The sequence below is a fragment of the Entamoeba dispar genome, genomic scaffold (genome assembly GCF_000209125.1).
Source record: "Entamoeba dispar SAW760 scf_1105229461635 genomic scaffold, whole genome shotgun sequence".
In the NCBI taxonomy this organism is placed as follows: Eukaryota; Evosea; order Mastigamoebida; family Endamoebidae; genus Entamoeba; species Entamoeba dispar.
In genome coordinates, this window is record NW_001854791.1 from 1 (window position 1) to 11,264 (window position 11,264).

At 24.6% G+C, this 11,264-nt stretch overlaps 5 protein-coding genes across 5 annotated transcripts, besides 21 other annotated features; all 5 read right to left on the reverse strand.

Annotated features, from left to right (window-relative positions):
• EDI_078780 (uncharacterized protein) lies at positions 1-509 on the reverse strand (the record flags this gene model as incomplete). Its single annotated transcript, XM_001738695.1, has 2 exons — positions 1-271; positions 334-509. Coding segments are annotated over 2 exons (447 nt in total), but the record flags the coding sequence as incomplete, so codon positions are not given.
• Positions 273-325: a sequence feature (AT_rich).
• Positions 509-594: a microsatellite.
• Positions 595-600: 6 nt separating this feature from the next.
• Positions 601-638: a sequence feature (AT_rich).
• Positions 639-657: 19 nt separating this feature from the next.
• On the reverse strand, positions 658-1,466 carry EDI_078790 (ATP-binding domain protein, putative; the record flags this gene model as incomplete). The annotated part of the gene is made up of 2 exons (XM_001738696.1): positions 658-1,021; positions 1,078-1,466. The coding sequence occupies 2 exons, from the start codon at positions 1,464-1,466 to the stop codon at positions 658-660; spliced, it is 753 nt and encodes a 250-aa protein (XP_001738748.1).
• Positions 1,030-1,072: a sequence feature (AT_rich).
• Positions 1,467-1,607: 141 nt separating the features above from the next.
• EDI_078800 (uncharacterized protein) lies at positions 1,608-2,226 on the reverse strand (the record flags this gene model as incomplete). Its single annotated transcript, XM_001738697.1, has 2 exons — positions 1,608-1,880; positions 1,933-2,226. 2 exons carry the CDS (start codon positions 2,224-2,226, stop codon positions 1,608-1,610), a joined length of 567 nt encoding a protein of 188 aa, XP_001738749.1.
• Positions 2,227-2,275: 49 nt separating this feature from the next.
• Positions 2,276-2,359: a microsatellite.
• A 117-nt stretch (positions 2,360-2,476) lies between these two features.
• Positions 2,477-2,564: a sequence feature (AT_rich).
• Positions 2,565-2,630: 66 nt separating this feature from the next.
• Positions 2,631-2,799: a sequence feature (AT_rich).
• Positions 2,800-2,835: 36 nt separating this feature from the next.
• Positions 2,836-2,864: a sequence feature (AT_rich).
• Positions 2,865-3,063: 199 nt separating this feature from the next.
• Positions 3,064-3,106: a sequence feature (AT_rich).
• Positions 3,107-3,121: 15 nt separating this feature from the next.
• Positions 3,122-3,152: a sequence feature (AT_rich).
• EDI_078810 (serine-threonine protein kinase, putative) lies at positions 3,150-8,975 on the reverse strand (the record flags this gene model as incomplete). The annotated part of the gene is made up of 1 exon (XM_001738698.1): positions 3,150-8,975. The coding sequence occupies one exon, from the start codon at positions 8,973-8,975 to the stop codon at positions 3,150-3,152; it is 5,826 nt and encodes a 1,941-aa protein (XP_001738750.1).
• Positions 3,987-4,048: a sequence feature (AT_rich).
• Positions 4,416-4,455: a sequence feature (AT_rich).
• Positions 6,407-6,435: a sequence feature (AT_rich).
• Positions 7,866-7,897: a sequence feature (AT_rich).
• Positions 8,976-9,000: 25 nt separating the features above from the next.
• Positions 9,001-9,179: a microsatellite.
• A 53-nt stretch (positions 9,180-9,232) lies between these two features.
• Positions 9,233-9,266: a sequence feature (AT_rich).
• A 9-nt stretch (positions 9,267-9,275) lies between these two features.
• Positions 9,276-9,344: a repeat region.
• Positions 9,332-9,713: a repeat region.
• Positions 9,714-9,810: 97 nt separating this feature from the next.
• EDI_078820 (uncharacterized protein) lies at positions 9,811-11,037 on the reverse strand (the record flags this gene model as incomplete). Its single annotated transcript, XM_001738699.1, has 1 exon — positions 9,811-11,037. One exon carries the CDS (start codon positions 11,035-11,037, stop codon positions 9,811-9,813), a length of 1,227 nt encoding a protein of 408 aa, XP_001738751.1.
• Positions 10,476-10,496: a sequence feature (AT_rich).
• Positions 10,812-10,838: a sequence feature (AT_rich).
• Positions 11,036-11,065: a sequence feature (AT_rich).
• Positions 11,066-11,264: the final 199 nt, after the last annotated feature.

Sequence of the window (11,264 nt, forward strand, 5' to 3'; positions counted from 1 at the left end):
AGTACTAGCTTTTTTAATATTTAACTTAAATACAATTCTACTAAAATTAGAATTCTTTTCACAAATTTCAATTGCTTTATTTACTATTTCAATAACCACTTCATTTCTCATTCCATTTATATCTCCTAAAATAAGGAATAACCCTTTCTCAGCTTTAGAAACTGCTGGAATATTTAAATATTCTAAAAATTGTACAAAATATGTTTTAAATTCTTCTTCATTGTTTGCTTTACCATAATATCTACATAATTTTCTCAATGACTTATATCCCCTATTTTTTAATTTTCTTTATCCTTTTTTTATTTTTTAATACTTTATTTATTATGAACAAACCATTCAGTCTTCTTTTCAGCATCTTCTTGAACAATCTCTCTGAAACTTTCAATGGCCCCTTCTAAATTTGTTTCCATGTCATTTTTAGCATCATAAAATTTATTTTCAATGCCAACTTCTTCATCATCAATGACTTCCCCTTCGTCATCAAACATCATATCATCATCATCAAACATTTCTCTTTATTCTAATTTCTTAGTTCTTTTTCTTTTTATTTCTCTTTTTTTATTTTTGAGGTTTAACTTCTTTTTTTTATTTTTTAAGATCTAAAAATAAATTTCTTTAATAACAAAATAATAAAAATTGTGTTATTTATCTAATAAACTAATTCTTATCAACACAGCGAATTGACTTGATATTCATATAACAAATTGGTGCATAATCATCTTCTAACTCTGTAATAACATCAAAATCAACTTCAATTCTTTTCTTAAAAGAAGGTCCATCAAAAACAAAAGATTCAAATTCACCACCTTCTCCAACAACACTTGCACCACAAAGTTTATTTAGCCGAAGTAATTTTTCTTTCATTTGAGTGAGCGATTTTCCAATATCATTTTTATTAAGACCCATTGAACAAACTTTAACCAAACGAACATCTAAATTACTTTCAATAATTTCATCAAGAACATCTTTTTGATCTTTTTGCCATAAAGGAACAAGTACTTTTAAACCACAACGATTTGCACTAATTACATAATAAATAAAAGAAGAATAATAAACAAAATAAAATTAATAACAAACACATTTTTTAAACGATTTGATTGATAAGTAGAAGCAATGGCTCCACAACAAATAGAATCAATTTCAGGAAATTTATTTAAAACTTCTTTAACACCAAAATATAAATTTTCAATTTCATCATTTTGAGTTGGAGTGTAATTAGAATCAATACAAATTGATGAATTTGATTCAAATTGATAATTTATTAATGGGATATTCATTGCTTCTGCTAAATAAGGAATTGCTTCATGAAGAGCTGTTTGAAACATATAACTATTATTTTCACATTCTTTTGGTTTTGATGGTTCTAAATGAAGTAAACAATCAATTGATATTCCGTGTTTTTGTAAATAAACAATAGTATAAACACTATCTTTTCCACCAGACAATAATGCAACACAATGACTCATTTTATTTCTTTTGAAGTTTTTTTTTAATTTAGGGTTTTTTTATTTTATTTTCTTTGAAATGCTTTCAAAAAATTACAAAAAACTTTTTAAATAAAAATGAATTGAAAAGAAGTATTTGAATTACTTTTGTAAATCTTCGATTTAAATGGTTTTATTTAAGAACTTTCTCTTATTGAAACACATCCACCACTTATCACATTTCTTTGGGTCATTCTTAAAAACAGCTTGAGCCAATCTTAATCCAGTTTCGTTTCTAATAGCTGTCATATATTGTCTAACAACTTCTTTCTCTGTTGCTTTTAATGGCTCAACAATACCACCAAGACAGAATTTTCCATCACCTGGAAGTGCAAAATTTTCAATAGCCAAAGAGTATGCCATTTTTTCACATTCAACTTTAGTATGTCCATTAAACTATTTAATAATTATTAATCATTCTTTTTATGAACTTATGAAGTTAACAAACTTGTAATAAAAGTGATTGAATATAGAAAATCAAATAAACTAACAACTTATCTGCTTCACAAATTGACATATCAAAATTCTTATAGAAAACATTTGCTTTGTAATAAGTTATTGCTTCATCAACAATATCCATATCATCTCCTTTTAATAAAAATTTAGGATTAACTTTAACTTTAGTTTTAAATTGCATTAATGGGAAATTACCAGCTGTTTGGACAATATCTTTGTCAAGAACAGAATGATAAGCTCCAGATTTTTTCATAATAATCTTATCTTGTTTGGCAATTGTGGTCATTTTAGTTTATTTTTTAGTTCTTTCTTTTTAAAAGTTCACCTCCTTCATCTTTTTTTCTTTTCTTTTGTTTTCCTTTTTCTTCATTCTTTCTTTTCTAGTTCATTATTATCTTTTCTTTTTTGTGCTTTTATTTCTCCAAAAACAAAAAATTTTAGTTAACCAATAAATTTTCATTTCGTCTTTTGTTTATTTCTTCTTCTTTAATTTAATTGTGTTTCTTTTATTCAACTTTTAACTATTTTTTATAACCAATTAAATATTGTAAAGATAATCATATTTTACTATATTAAAAAATTTGTATTTTAGATATAAAAGAATAAAATTCAATTTATTAATTAGTGTTATCTTTTAGTTTAAATTATCTTTTTCATCTCTAATGAATTGTTAATACAATTAATATCAGCATTTTAAGTATTATAAATTTATTAACTTCTTTTTTTATTATTAGTTAAAATGAATTGTTTTTTTTTAAGTTGTATTTTGGTTAAAGAAATAATATTGTATTTTAATTATCAAAATCATAAACAACTTTATTAATATTTGTTGTTTTATTTCAATTTAAAACATAAAAAACTAGTTTTCTTTTGAGTTCATCTTTTCTTCAAAACGTTATTTAAGTTATTAAATTAATTTTTTAACAAACAATATTTTACCGTGAAGAAAACTAGTATTTTTTAATAGTGTATGACAACATCCTAACGATTTTTCAGTGAATATTTATAATTTACAATAACTTTATTTTTAACACAACTTTATTTTCTATAGTGCTTGAATAAGTTATTATTTGATTTTCATAGTGAATTATATTTTTAATGAATAAGATAAAAAGAGTAATGGTTTATTTAAATAATAAAATTCATAAAAAATATAATTTTAAATTCAAAGAAGTCATGACTTTAAAAATTTAAAAAATGAAAATTAAATTAGTTCAATGATAATTTTTTAAGTTCATGAACTATTTCGTCCATAGTAAATCTATCAGCTGAACAATGTTCCCAAGAATTAGAAATAATATCATACATTTGTTTAGACATATCTAAAGGTTGAGGAAGTCTTCTACCAACACAAACGAATTTAGAAATAGACCAAGGATAAGGGTATTCAGTAATAGGATAAGGTTCATTTAAAGTAATAATAGCGAACATAGTTAAAGCAAAGGCATAAACGTCAGTTTTATTAGTAAACTTTTGGCCAGTAAAAATTTCAGGAGCAATATAAGTAGGTCTTTCAGACACTTCAATACGATGATTAAAGAATTTTTTGTAGTTATAATGATAACCAAAGTCAGTAATTTTAACAAGAGACTGGTCATTAATATTAGTACTAATTAATAAAATATTTGAAGGTTTAATATTATAATGTAAATAATTTCTAGCATGAAGAATAGCAATTCCTTTTGAAGCATCTAAAATAATTCTTTGTTTTAATACAGAGTTAATAGAACTCTTTTTAGAATTAATAATATCTTGTAAAGTTCCTAAAGGAGCAAATTCAGTAATAATAAGGTGTGTATTTTTTAATAACACTTTACCAATATATTTAGTTAAATAATTACTTGATGGAAATGTTTCTAAAATATTTAATGGTTCTTCATATATTTTTTTTTCTTCAATTCCTAATTCAAAACATCCAATATTTCTAACAATTACTGGTGTGTTATTATATATTGCCTTACTCACTGTTATTTCATAATTTGCTCTTAATACATTTTGGTATTGAATTAATTCTGGATCAATACTATATGTTTCTATTGTATTTGCTTTAAATTTAAAATTTAATTCTCCTTTTTTATTATTATTTTCTTTTATAATACATTTAAATTCTTGTTGAATATTAAATGAACAATATGGCATAATTAATACATTTATTAAACAACACATTTTTGGTTTAATTACAACATTACTTGGACTAAATTCTATTCTATATCTTTGATCTTCTTTTATTGTAAATTGAATTTCTACTGTTGTTTCTCCTTTATTTCCAATATAAAATCCTTTTGCATATTCTTTATTTAATTCCATTTTATCACTAAATTCAATTATTGTTGTTTCACAAACAATTGTTGGTAATGTTGGATATGTTTGTAATTCAATATTACAATGTTTTAATGGAAATACTCCATTTGCTCTTGTTATTTCAAGACGTCTTTGATATCTTTTATATAATAAATAAATTCCTATTCCAATAAGAATAATTATACTTATTAATATAATTATACATATAATTATTGCTGCTATTTGTCCTCCTTCTGCATATCTTTCACATGAAGTTCTTGTATAACTTAATGCATACCAATTATCGCATTTATCACAATATCCATCTATAGCTTGTTTGCAATGTAGTATTGTTGAATAATGTACACATCCTTCTTCTTTCATTATATATTCTTCTGGACATTTAATACATTTATTTGATGTAATATTACATACTGCACAATTAGGTTTAATTGAATTACAACTTAAACATTCTCCATCTTTATTATAATATCCAATTTCACATGAAACGCATCCTGTTTTACTTATATTTGTACAATGATTTTGGTTAGCTTCTTCTAATGAAATGCATTTTGAATTATTTAAATAATATCCTTCATTACATAATGAACATCTATTATTTGATGTGCATTCTTTACATTTAGAATCACATTCCGTACATTTTAATGTATCAAGATAATATCCACTTTCACATTTAATACATGAAAATGTTCCATAATATTCACAATGTTCAGTTGTTAATAAAACACATGTTGAATTTATTAATTGATATCCATCTTCACAAACTTCACATTGACTTTCATTAGAACATAATTTACAATGTTCTAAACATTGTTCACATTTTACTCCATTTGGATAATATTTTGGAATACATCTATAACAAATACCATATAAACTTGATAAACATTTCATATCTTGTTGATTTGATACACACTTTTTTCTTTCAGGTAATTCTACATAAAATTCTTTATTTGTACAACTTGTACATAATCCATTATAATCAACACTTTTACACGTCGAATCATATTTTGTACATGTTCCTGTTGTAATGTCATAATACTCTTGTTCATTACATTCAATACATTTATTATCTTTTATAGTTTTACATTTAGATAATTCTTGACTTCTACATGCTTCATTAAATAAAATATCTTCTTTTTTTTCACATTGAAGACATTTTCCTCCTTCACAAATTGAACATCCAGCTGTACATTTATTACATTTATTAGGATTTGAACTATCAAAACTGTATCCTTTTGAACATGTTATTTGATATGTAGGAGAAACTGTATCAGCTCCTTCTCCAGTTGTACAGGTATTACCATCAAATGCTTTACTATATTTAAGATCAGAATTACAAATATTACATATTTCATTATCCTTAATAGTGTGACAAGATTTACAAGATTCATCACATGTTGTATCACATGTCTGACTATTACTACTTCGTTTTCCTTCTTCACAAAGGATACATAATTCATTTAAGTAAAAAGAACAGTCATTAACATCAATACAATCTGTTCCATGAATTTTTTTACCATTAACACATTTAAAACATTCTTTTGAATTTCCTCTTAAACACCCTGGTTGTAACGCTTGACAACTTTGACTACCTAATGTTTCTCCTTCAACATAATATCCTTCTTCACACTCTTTACAATACCCATTTACTAAATTATTACAACGTTCAATTGGTTTTCTTTCAGTACATATTCCATTTGAGTTAGCAGTAATATCACCACAAATTAAACACAAGAATGTATTATCATTTAATTGTCCAACTGTACAATAATTGTTTGGTGATGAAACAACAATAACTCCATTATTTGTAATTTTTTTAAAATTATGATTATTACTACTTGTTGCTGTAGTACTACTAAATGTGTATTCTGAAATTGATGATAAAACATTGTTTTGAGAAGTAGATTTTAAAGTAAATCCAGGAATTGCATCAACTTGAATAAAATTGGAATCTCCATTAATAGTAATAATTGCATCTGATGAACTTGATCTAATAGTAAATGTATGTGAATTAGATGTAAATGTAATAGATGACTCTACAATAAATTCTGTAATACTATTTATAACTAAAATACTTGTTGATGATGGATCAATAGTTATAGAACAAGAAATATCATCAGTTCTAGTACAAGGACAAGAATAATCAATATTAAGATTTGATGAAGATAAAATATATTTATTAGAATTAAAATAACATTTATGTGATGAAAGTCCAATTTTATTACAATCTTTAAAACCAGTTGGTAAAATAGCTTGTCCATCACAAGAAAGTGTACTAGGACCTCTGACTTGCCTACTTTTAGTTAATAAAATAATTTTATTTGAAGTTGATGAAAGAGCTCCACTAATTGTAATTGGTGTTTCTGAGCTTTCTAAAATAAATAAAGGGATTGTGTTTAAAGAAGAAGCAGTTTTTATTTCTTCAATAGAAAGACTTGTAACAGTTGGTTTAAGGATTAAAGACCCTGTAGTAGTTTCAGTAACTTTTTCTAATTGGACATTATTGTAATTGAATGTAATAACATTTGAAGGTGTTATACTAAATTTATTTAAAGCTCCATTAATAATTGTAGGTGATTGAAGAATTAAATTTGGAATAGATTCAGATAATGGATTAATACTATTTATTTGAAGTTCAGTTGTATCTTCAATAACTAAAGTAGGTTGACCTTTAATTTCTAATGTAGAAATTAAGTTAAAATTACTTAATGAAAGATCCCCACTAACGATTAATTTTCCTTCAATACTAGATATAGTAGAAGCCATTACTTTTGAAATGGTATTTGGTATTTTAATAGAACATTCTGACCCACTACATGGACAATATGAATTTATAAAATTTGTTGGATAATTAGTTCCATCCATTTCACATTCAACAGCTTTATTAATTGATTTACTAGGACAAACTCTTAATAAATGTTCAAGTCCAACTAATGAATAATCCCCAAAATTTTTTACATCTAAATTATAAATAAGAGAAGAAGTAACTAATTCAATACAAGATTGTAAAGGAAGAGTAAAACTAATAGAAGAAAGGTCTGTTAAAATTAATGGAGAAGAAATAAAAATTGGTTTTTGGTTAAGATTAGAATATTCTTCTAAAATGTTAAGTGTTTTTATATAGAAATTTCCTTTGACTTCAATAGTAACTCCCTTTTCAATGTTAACTTCATCACAATATAATTCAGTGTCAATTATATACGTTCTGTCAGCAATAAAAGTACATATCTTAGCATTATGTCTTAATCCTTTAAGAGTTCTATAACCATTTCCAGTAAATTTAATATTATTCCAATACCTAATAAAACTATTTCCATCATAAATACTTTTACTAATGATAAGATCTAATTGGCTTGTTGGTTCTTTTGAAACCTCTTCACAATCAAATTGTTCAAAAGTATTTTCTGTTTCAACAATACATTTGCAACCTAAATAAGAATCACTACTTTCATCACCTGGATTTTTAACAAATCTTCTTATAGTATCCACTGTTCCACATGTTGGTAAAACTTGAATAATTTTTTTACTTGGAGTTTCAATAGATTCAAGTTTTTTTGCATCATTTTCGTTAACAATAGAAGCAAATATAATAGTATTATCGTCAATATATTCATCAATCATTACTTTTTTAAATGTTAAATTTTTAAAATAATAATCAGCTGCAGTTTCAAATGTTAATTCACCAATAATATTTAAACCACCATACACTTTAAATGGAAATGATGGTAAAGAAAAATCTGTGTTAATTGTTAAAAAGTCAATTCCATTAGCTGTTATATCTAAAGTTAATGATTCCATTCTTTGAGGAATAAGAAAATCAGACCAAGAAGTAGTATTAACAGTATCAAATTCTACATAAGTATTTTCAGTATTAAGAGAAAAGTCATATAAATAAGATAAGTAGTGACAGTCTGGATATTTTAAATTACCACTTGTTTTAATTTTTGGTTCCTTAGAAACTGGTTTACAAGAACAATCAGTGTAAGAACCTTTTGACCAATAACACTGAACATATCTTTGAATTGAATTTCTTTCACAAATGGAAATCATTTTATAATTTCCATCATTTACTCCAGCCCCTCCAATATAATAAGATGAAAATTGATAAATACAATCGTTAGTAAATGATTTTCTAATAGTATTAATATATGGTTTATTTGTTGTTTCAAGTGTGTTATGAGTGTCATTAATACCATTAAAAAATACAAATGAATCTGAATTAGTTCTAGTTAATTCAAATAATTCATATGACTGTGTATAAATGTATAATGGAAAACTAGTTTTTGCAGTAATTTTAGTAAATCCCCATGCTTCATTTTTATATGCAAAGAAATATACAAATTCTGATCCAGTATTTTCATTAGTAATAATCCATGAACATTTAATTGCTGTTTCTCCTAATGAAATTGATTTTAGTCCGTTATCTTTTTCAAAAATTATTTGTGTTGTTTTTTCTGCATCATTATTTACAAGTTGTTGTCGAATATTTATTGTGTCTTTACCAATTATTGTTGATATTCCACCTTGAAACGTATACTTACGTGGTGTTCCGGAATCTATTGTTATTTGTTGTGGCACTGAATTACACACATTTGGTTCTATTGGTGCTGTTCCATATGTAAGTAACGTATTGTTATTTGGAATATAGCAAATGGAAAGTCCATTGATTCTATTAACAAAAACGATAAATAAAATCAATTGAATAATTGATTTAACATACGTTTTAATTTTCATTTATCAAATTAAAATCTTTTTGAGATTATTTCTTTTTCGTTTCACTTATTCTACTTTTTTTTTTCCTCTCCCTTTCCCTTTTTTTAAATTTATATTTCTCTTTTTTTCTAATTTTTTTATTGTATTTTTACTTAATGGTTTCATTTTACTTTTTTATTATAATTTATTATTAGTTTATTTTGGATTTGAATCTTTCTTTTTTTAACAAATATTTTAAGTTGAAAAATCTTCTGACTTTTCCTTTTTCCGTAGAAATCAAAAAAATATTTCTTTTTTATAATTATTTTTTTTCTAAATGAGGTTATATTGGTTATGACGTTGCATTTGGTTAGAAAAACATCTTACCCAATACTGCAAGAATACCAATATATTTGATAACATAGGATTATCAAAGAAAAAGGATGTGGTGGTTGATGCTAAAAAGGATATTATTCCAAAGCAATACAGTAGTAATTATATATTCTCCTTAAAATATAAAAATAAAGAAGAAAAATTTCAATACTCATCAAAATCAAATAGAAACTTAAATGATGAATATTTAAGTCAGGGATGTTTAAAATACTCTATTCTACAATAAAAAATAAATGAGAAAAGGAAGTTGTCACAATTCAACAACTAAAAGCAAAGAATAATGTAATAGTTGTTGATTAAGCAATTTTAAAGCAATGTGATTATTTAATCTCTCCTGAGCAAGGAGTAATAGAAAATATTTTTATTATCATTTAGTTGTTTACTTTTATTTTTTTTCTAAATGAGGTATCAATCAAATTAAACTGAATTAATAACTAAATTATTCTTATTAAAAATAAACTATTTGCTAAATAAAACACATTTCTTATTCATCAGTAAGATAAACAGCATTATACATTTCTCTCATTTTAGATAAAGCTCTTTCTTTATTGCTTTTAACACTCTCTGTTATAATGTTACAACTTGAGAATGCAATTTCTTCTATTTCTTTTCTTATTTTTTCATCGAATCGAAGTTGACTTAACGAATATCCAACAAATTTTTTGATAGTTCTATCACTTACCCGAACAGTGTGCATAGTTTCTAATAATGATTTCATACTAATTTTGATTCTTTGCGTCTCTTCATCTCTAAATATATCTTGTTGTTGTTTATTAAATAAATCCCATCTTGACGGAAGGTCTAACCCATACTCCTCTTTATAAATGAGTTCTTTGTCGATGCAACAAAGTTTTGTAAACATATTATTCCATACATCCATTTGGTTCCAAATATCTAATTCACTTAGTAATGGAAGTAAAGTAATTCTTTTTTTCCCTTCAATCTTAAAATATAATTTCGATGACTCAATAATATGTTGTGGTGTCATATAATCTTTTTGTGAATATGCGTATGTTGCTTCTTGTTGAAGAATATCACCAATTACTGCATAGACTATATTATTTACTCTACCTTCCATTTTATTAATACAAAATGATGTATATTTACTCATTAATCGTTGTGTAAATATTTTTCTTCCTTCAACTTGTGATAAAAAATTAAATAATAAATCTGTATCAAGACTTTTTGTTGTTCCTTCATTCATCATCACCAATATTCCAATTTGAATATCACTAAATTGTATTATATCATTATTAAATACTTCTTTTACTCTTTGTTTTTTTAATCCTTCTAAATGATTATGATACATTTTTGGTTCTAATTGTGAATTAACTACAGTGTTTCTTACTCTTAATGATTTAAGTTTCCCACAATCCAATACCAATGTATTAATTGGAGATACTTCAAGACTTTTTTCTGTTGATGTTTGAATAATTGAAGTAATAGGATGATATTCTTTTGAATACATTTGAATAAGTTCATTAGTATTAATTAAATAAATATTATTTATTTGCCAATCTTCAAATATATGGTCATGTCTTTTTGGGAAATTTTGAAGGAAGAATGAAAAATGTTGAGACTCAAACAATGCTTTCAAGAAGTCTCTTCTATCTGATGGTTGATTATAAATAAATTCTTCTGATGAAAAAACTACAGACTCTTTATCTGCAATCCAAGTATATCCAATATAATCTCTATATTCATTTAACATAATATTAATAAATTTAAATAATATAATTCTAACTGAACAATTAAATTCTTCACTTTTATGTAAATAATACTTTTCATCAAATATGTCTGAATTAATATTTCCACTTGAATATTCTCTTTTATTAAAAACATCTTTAAGTTCATGATATACTGTATTTATTAATTTTGGTACTTCTCTTATTATTCCTTTTGATTTTACTACTCCACTATCTAAATCAACATATACTA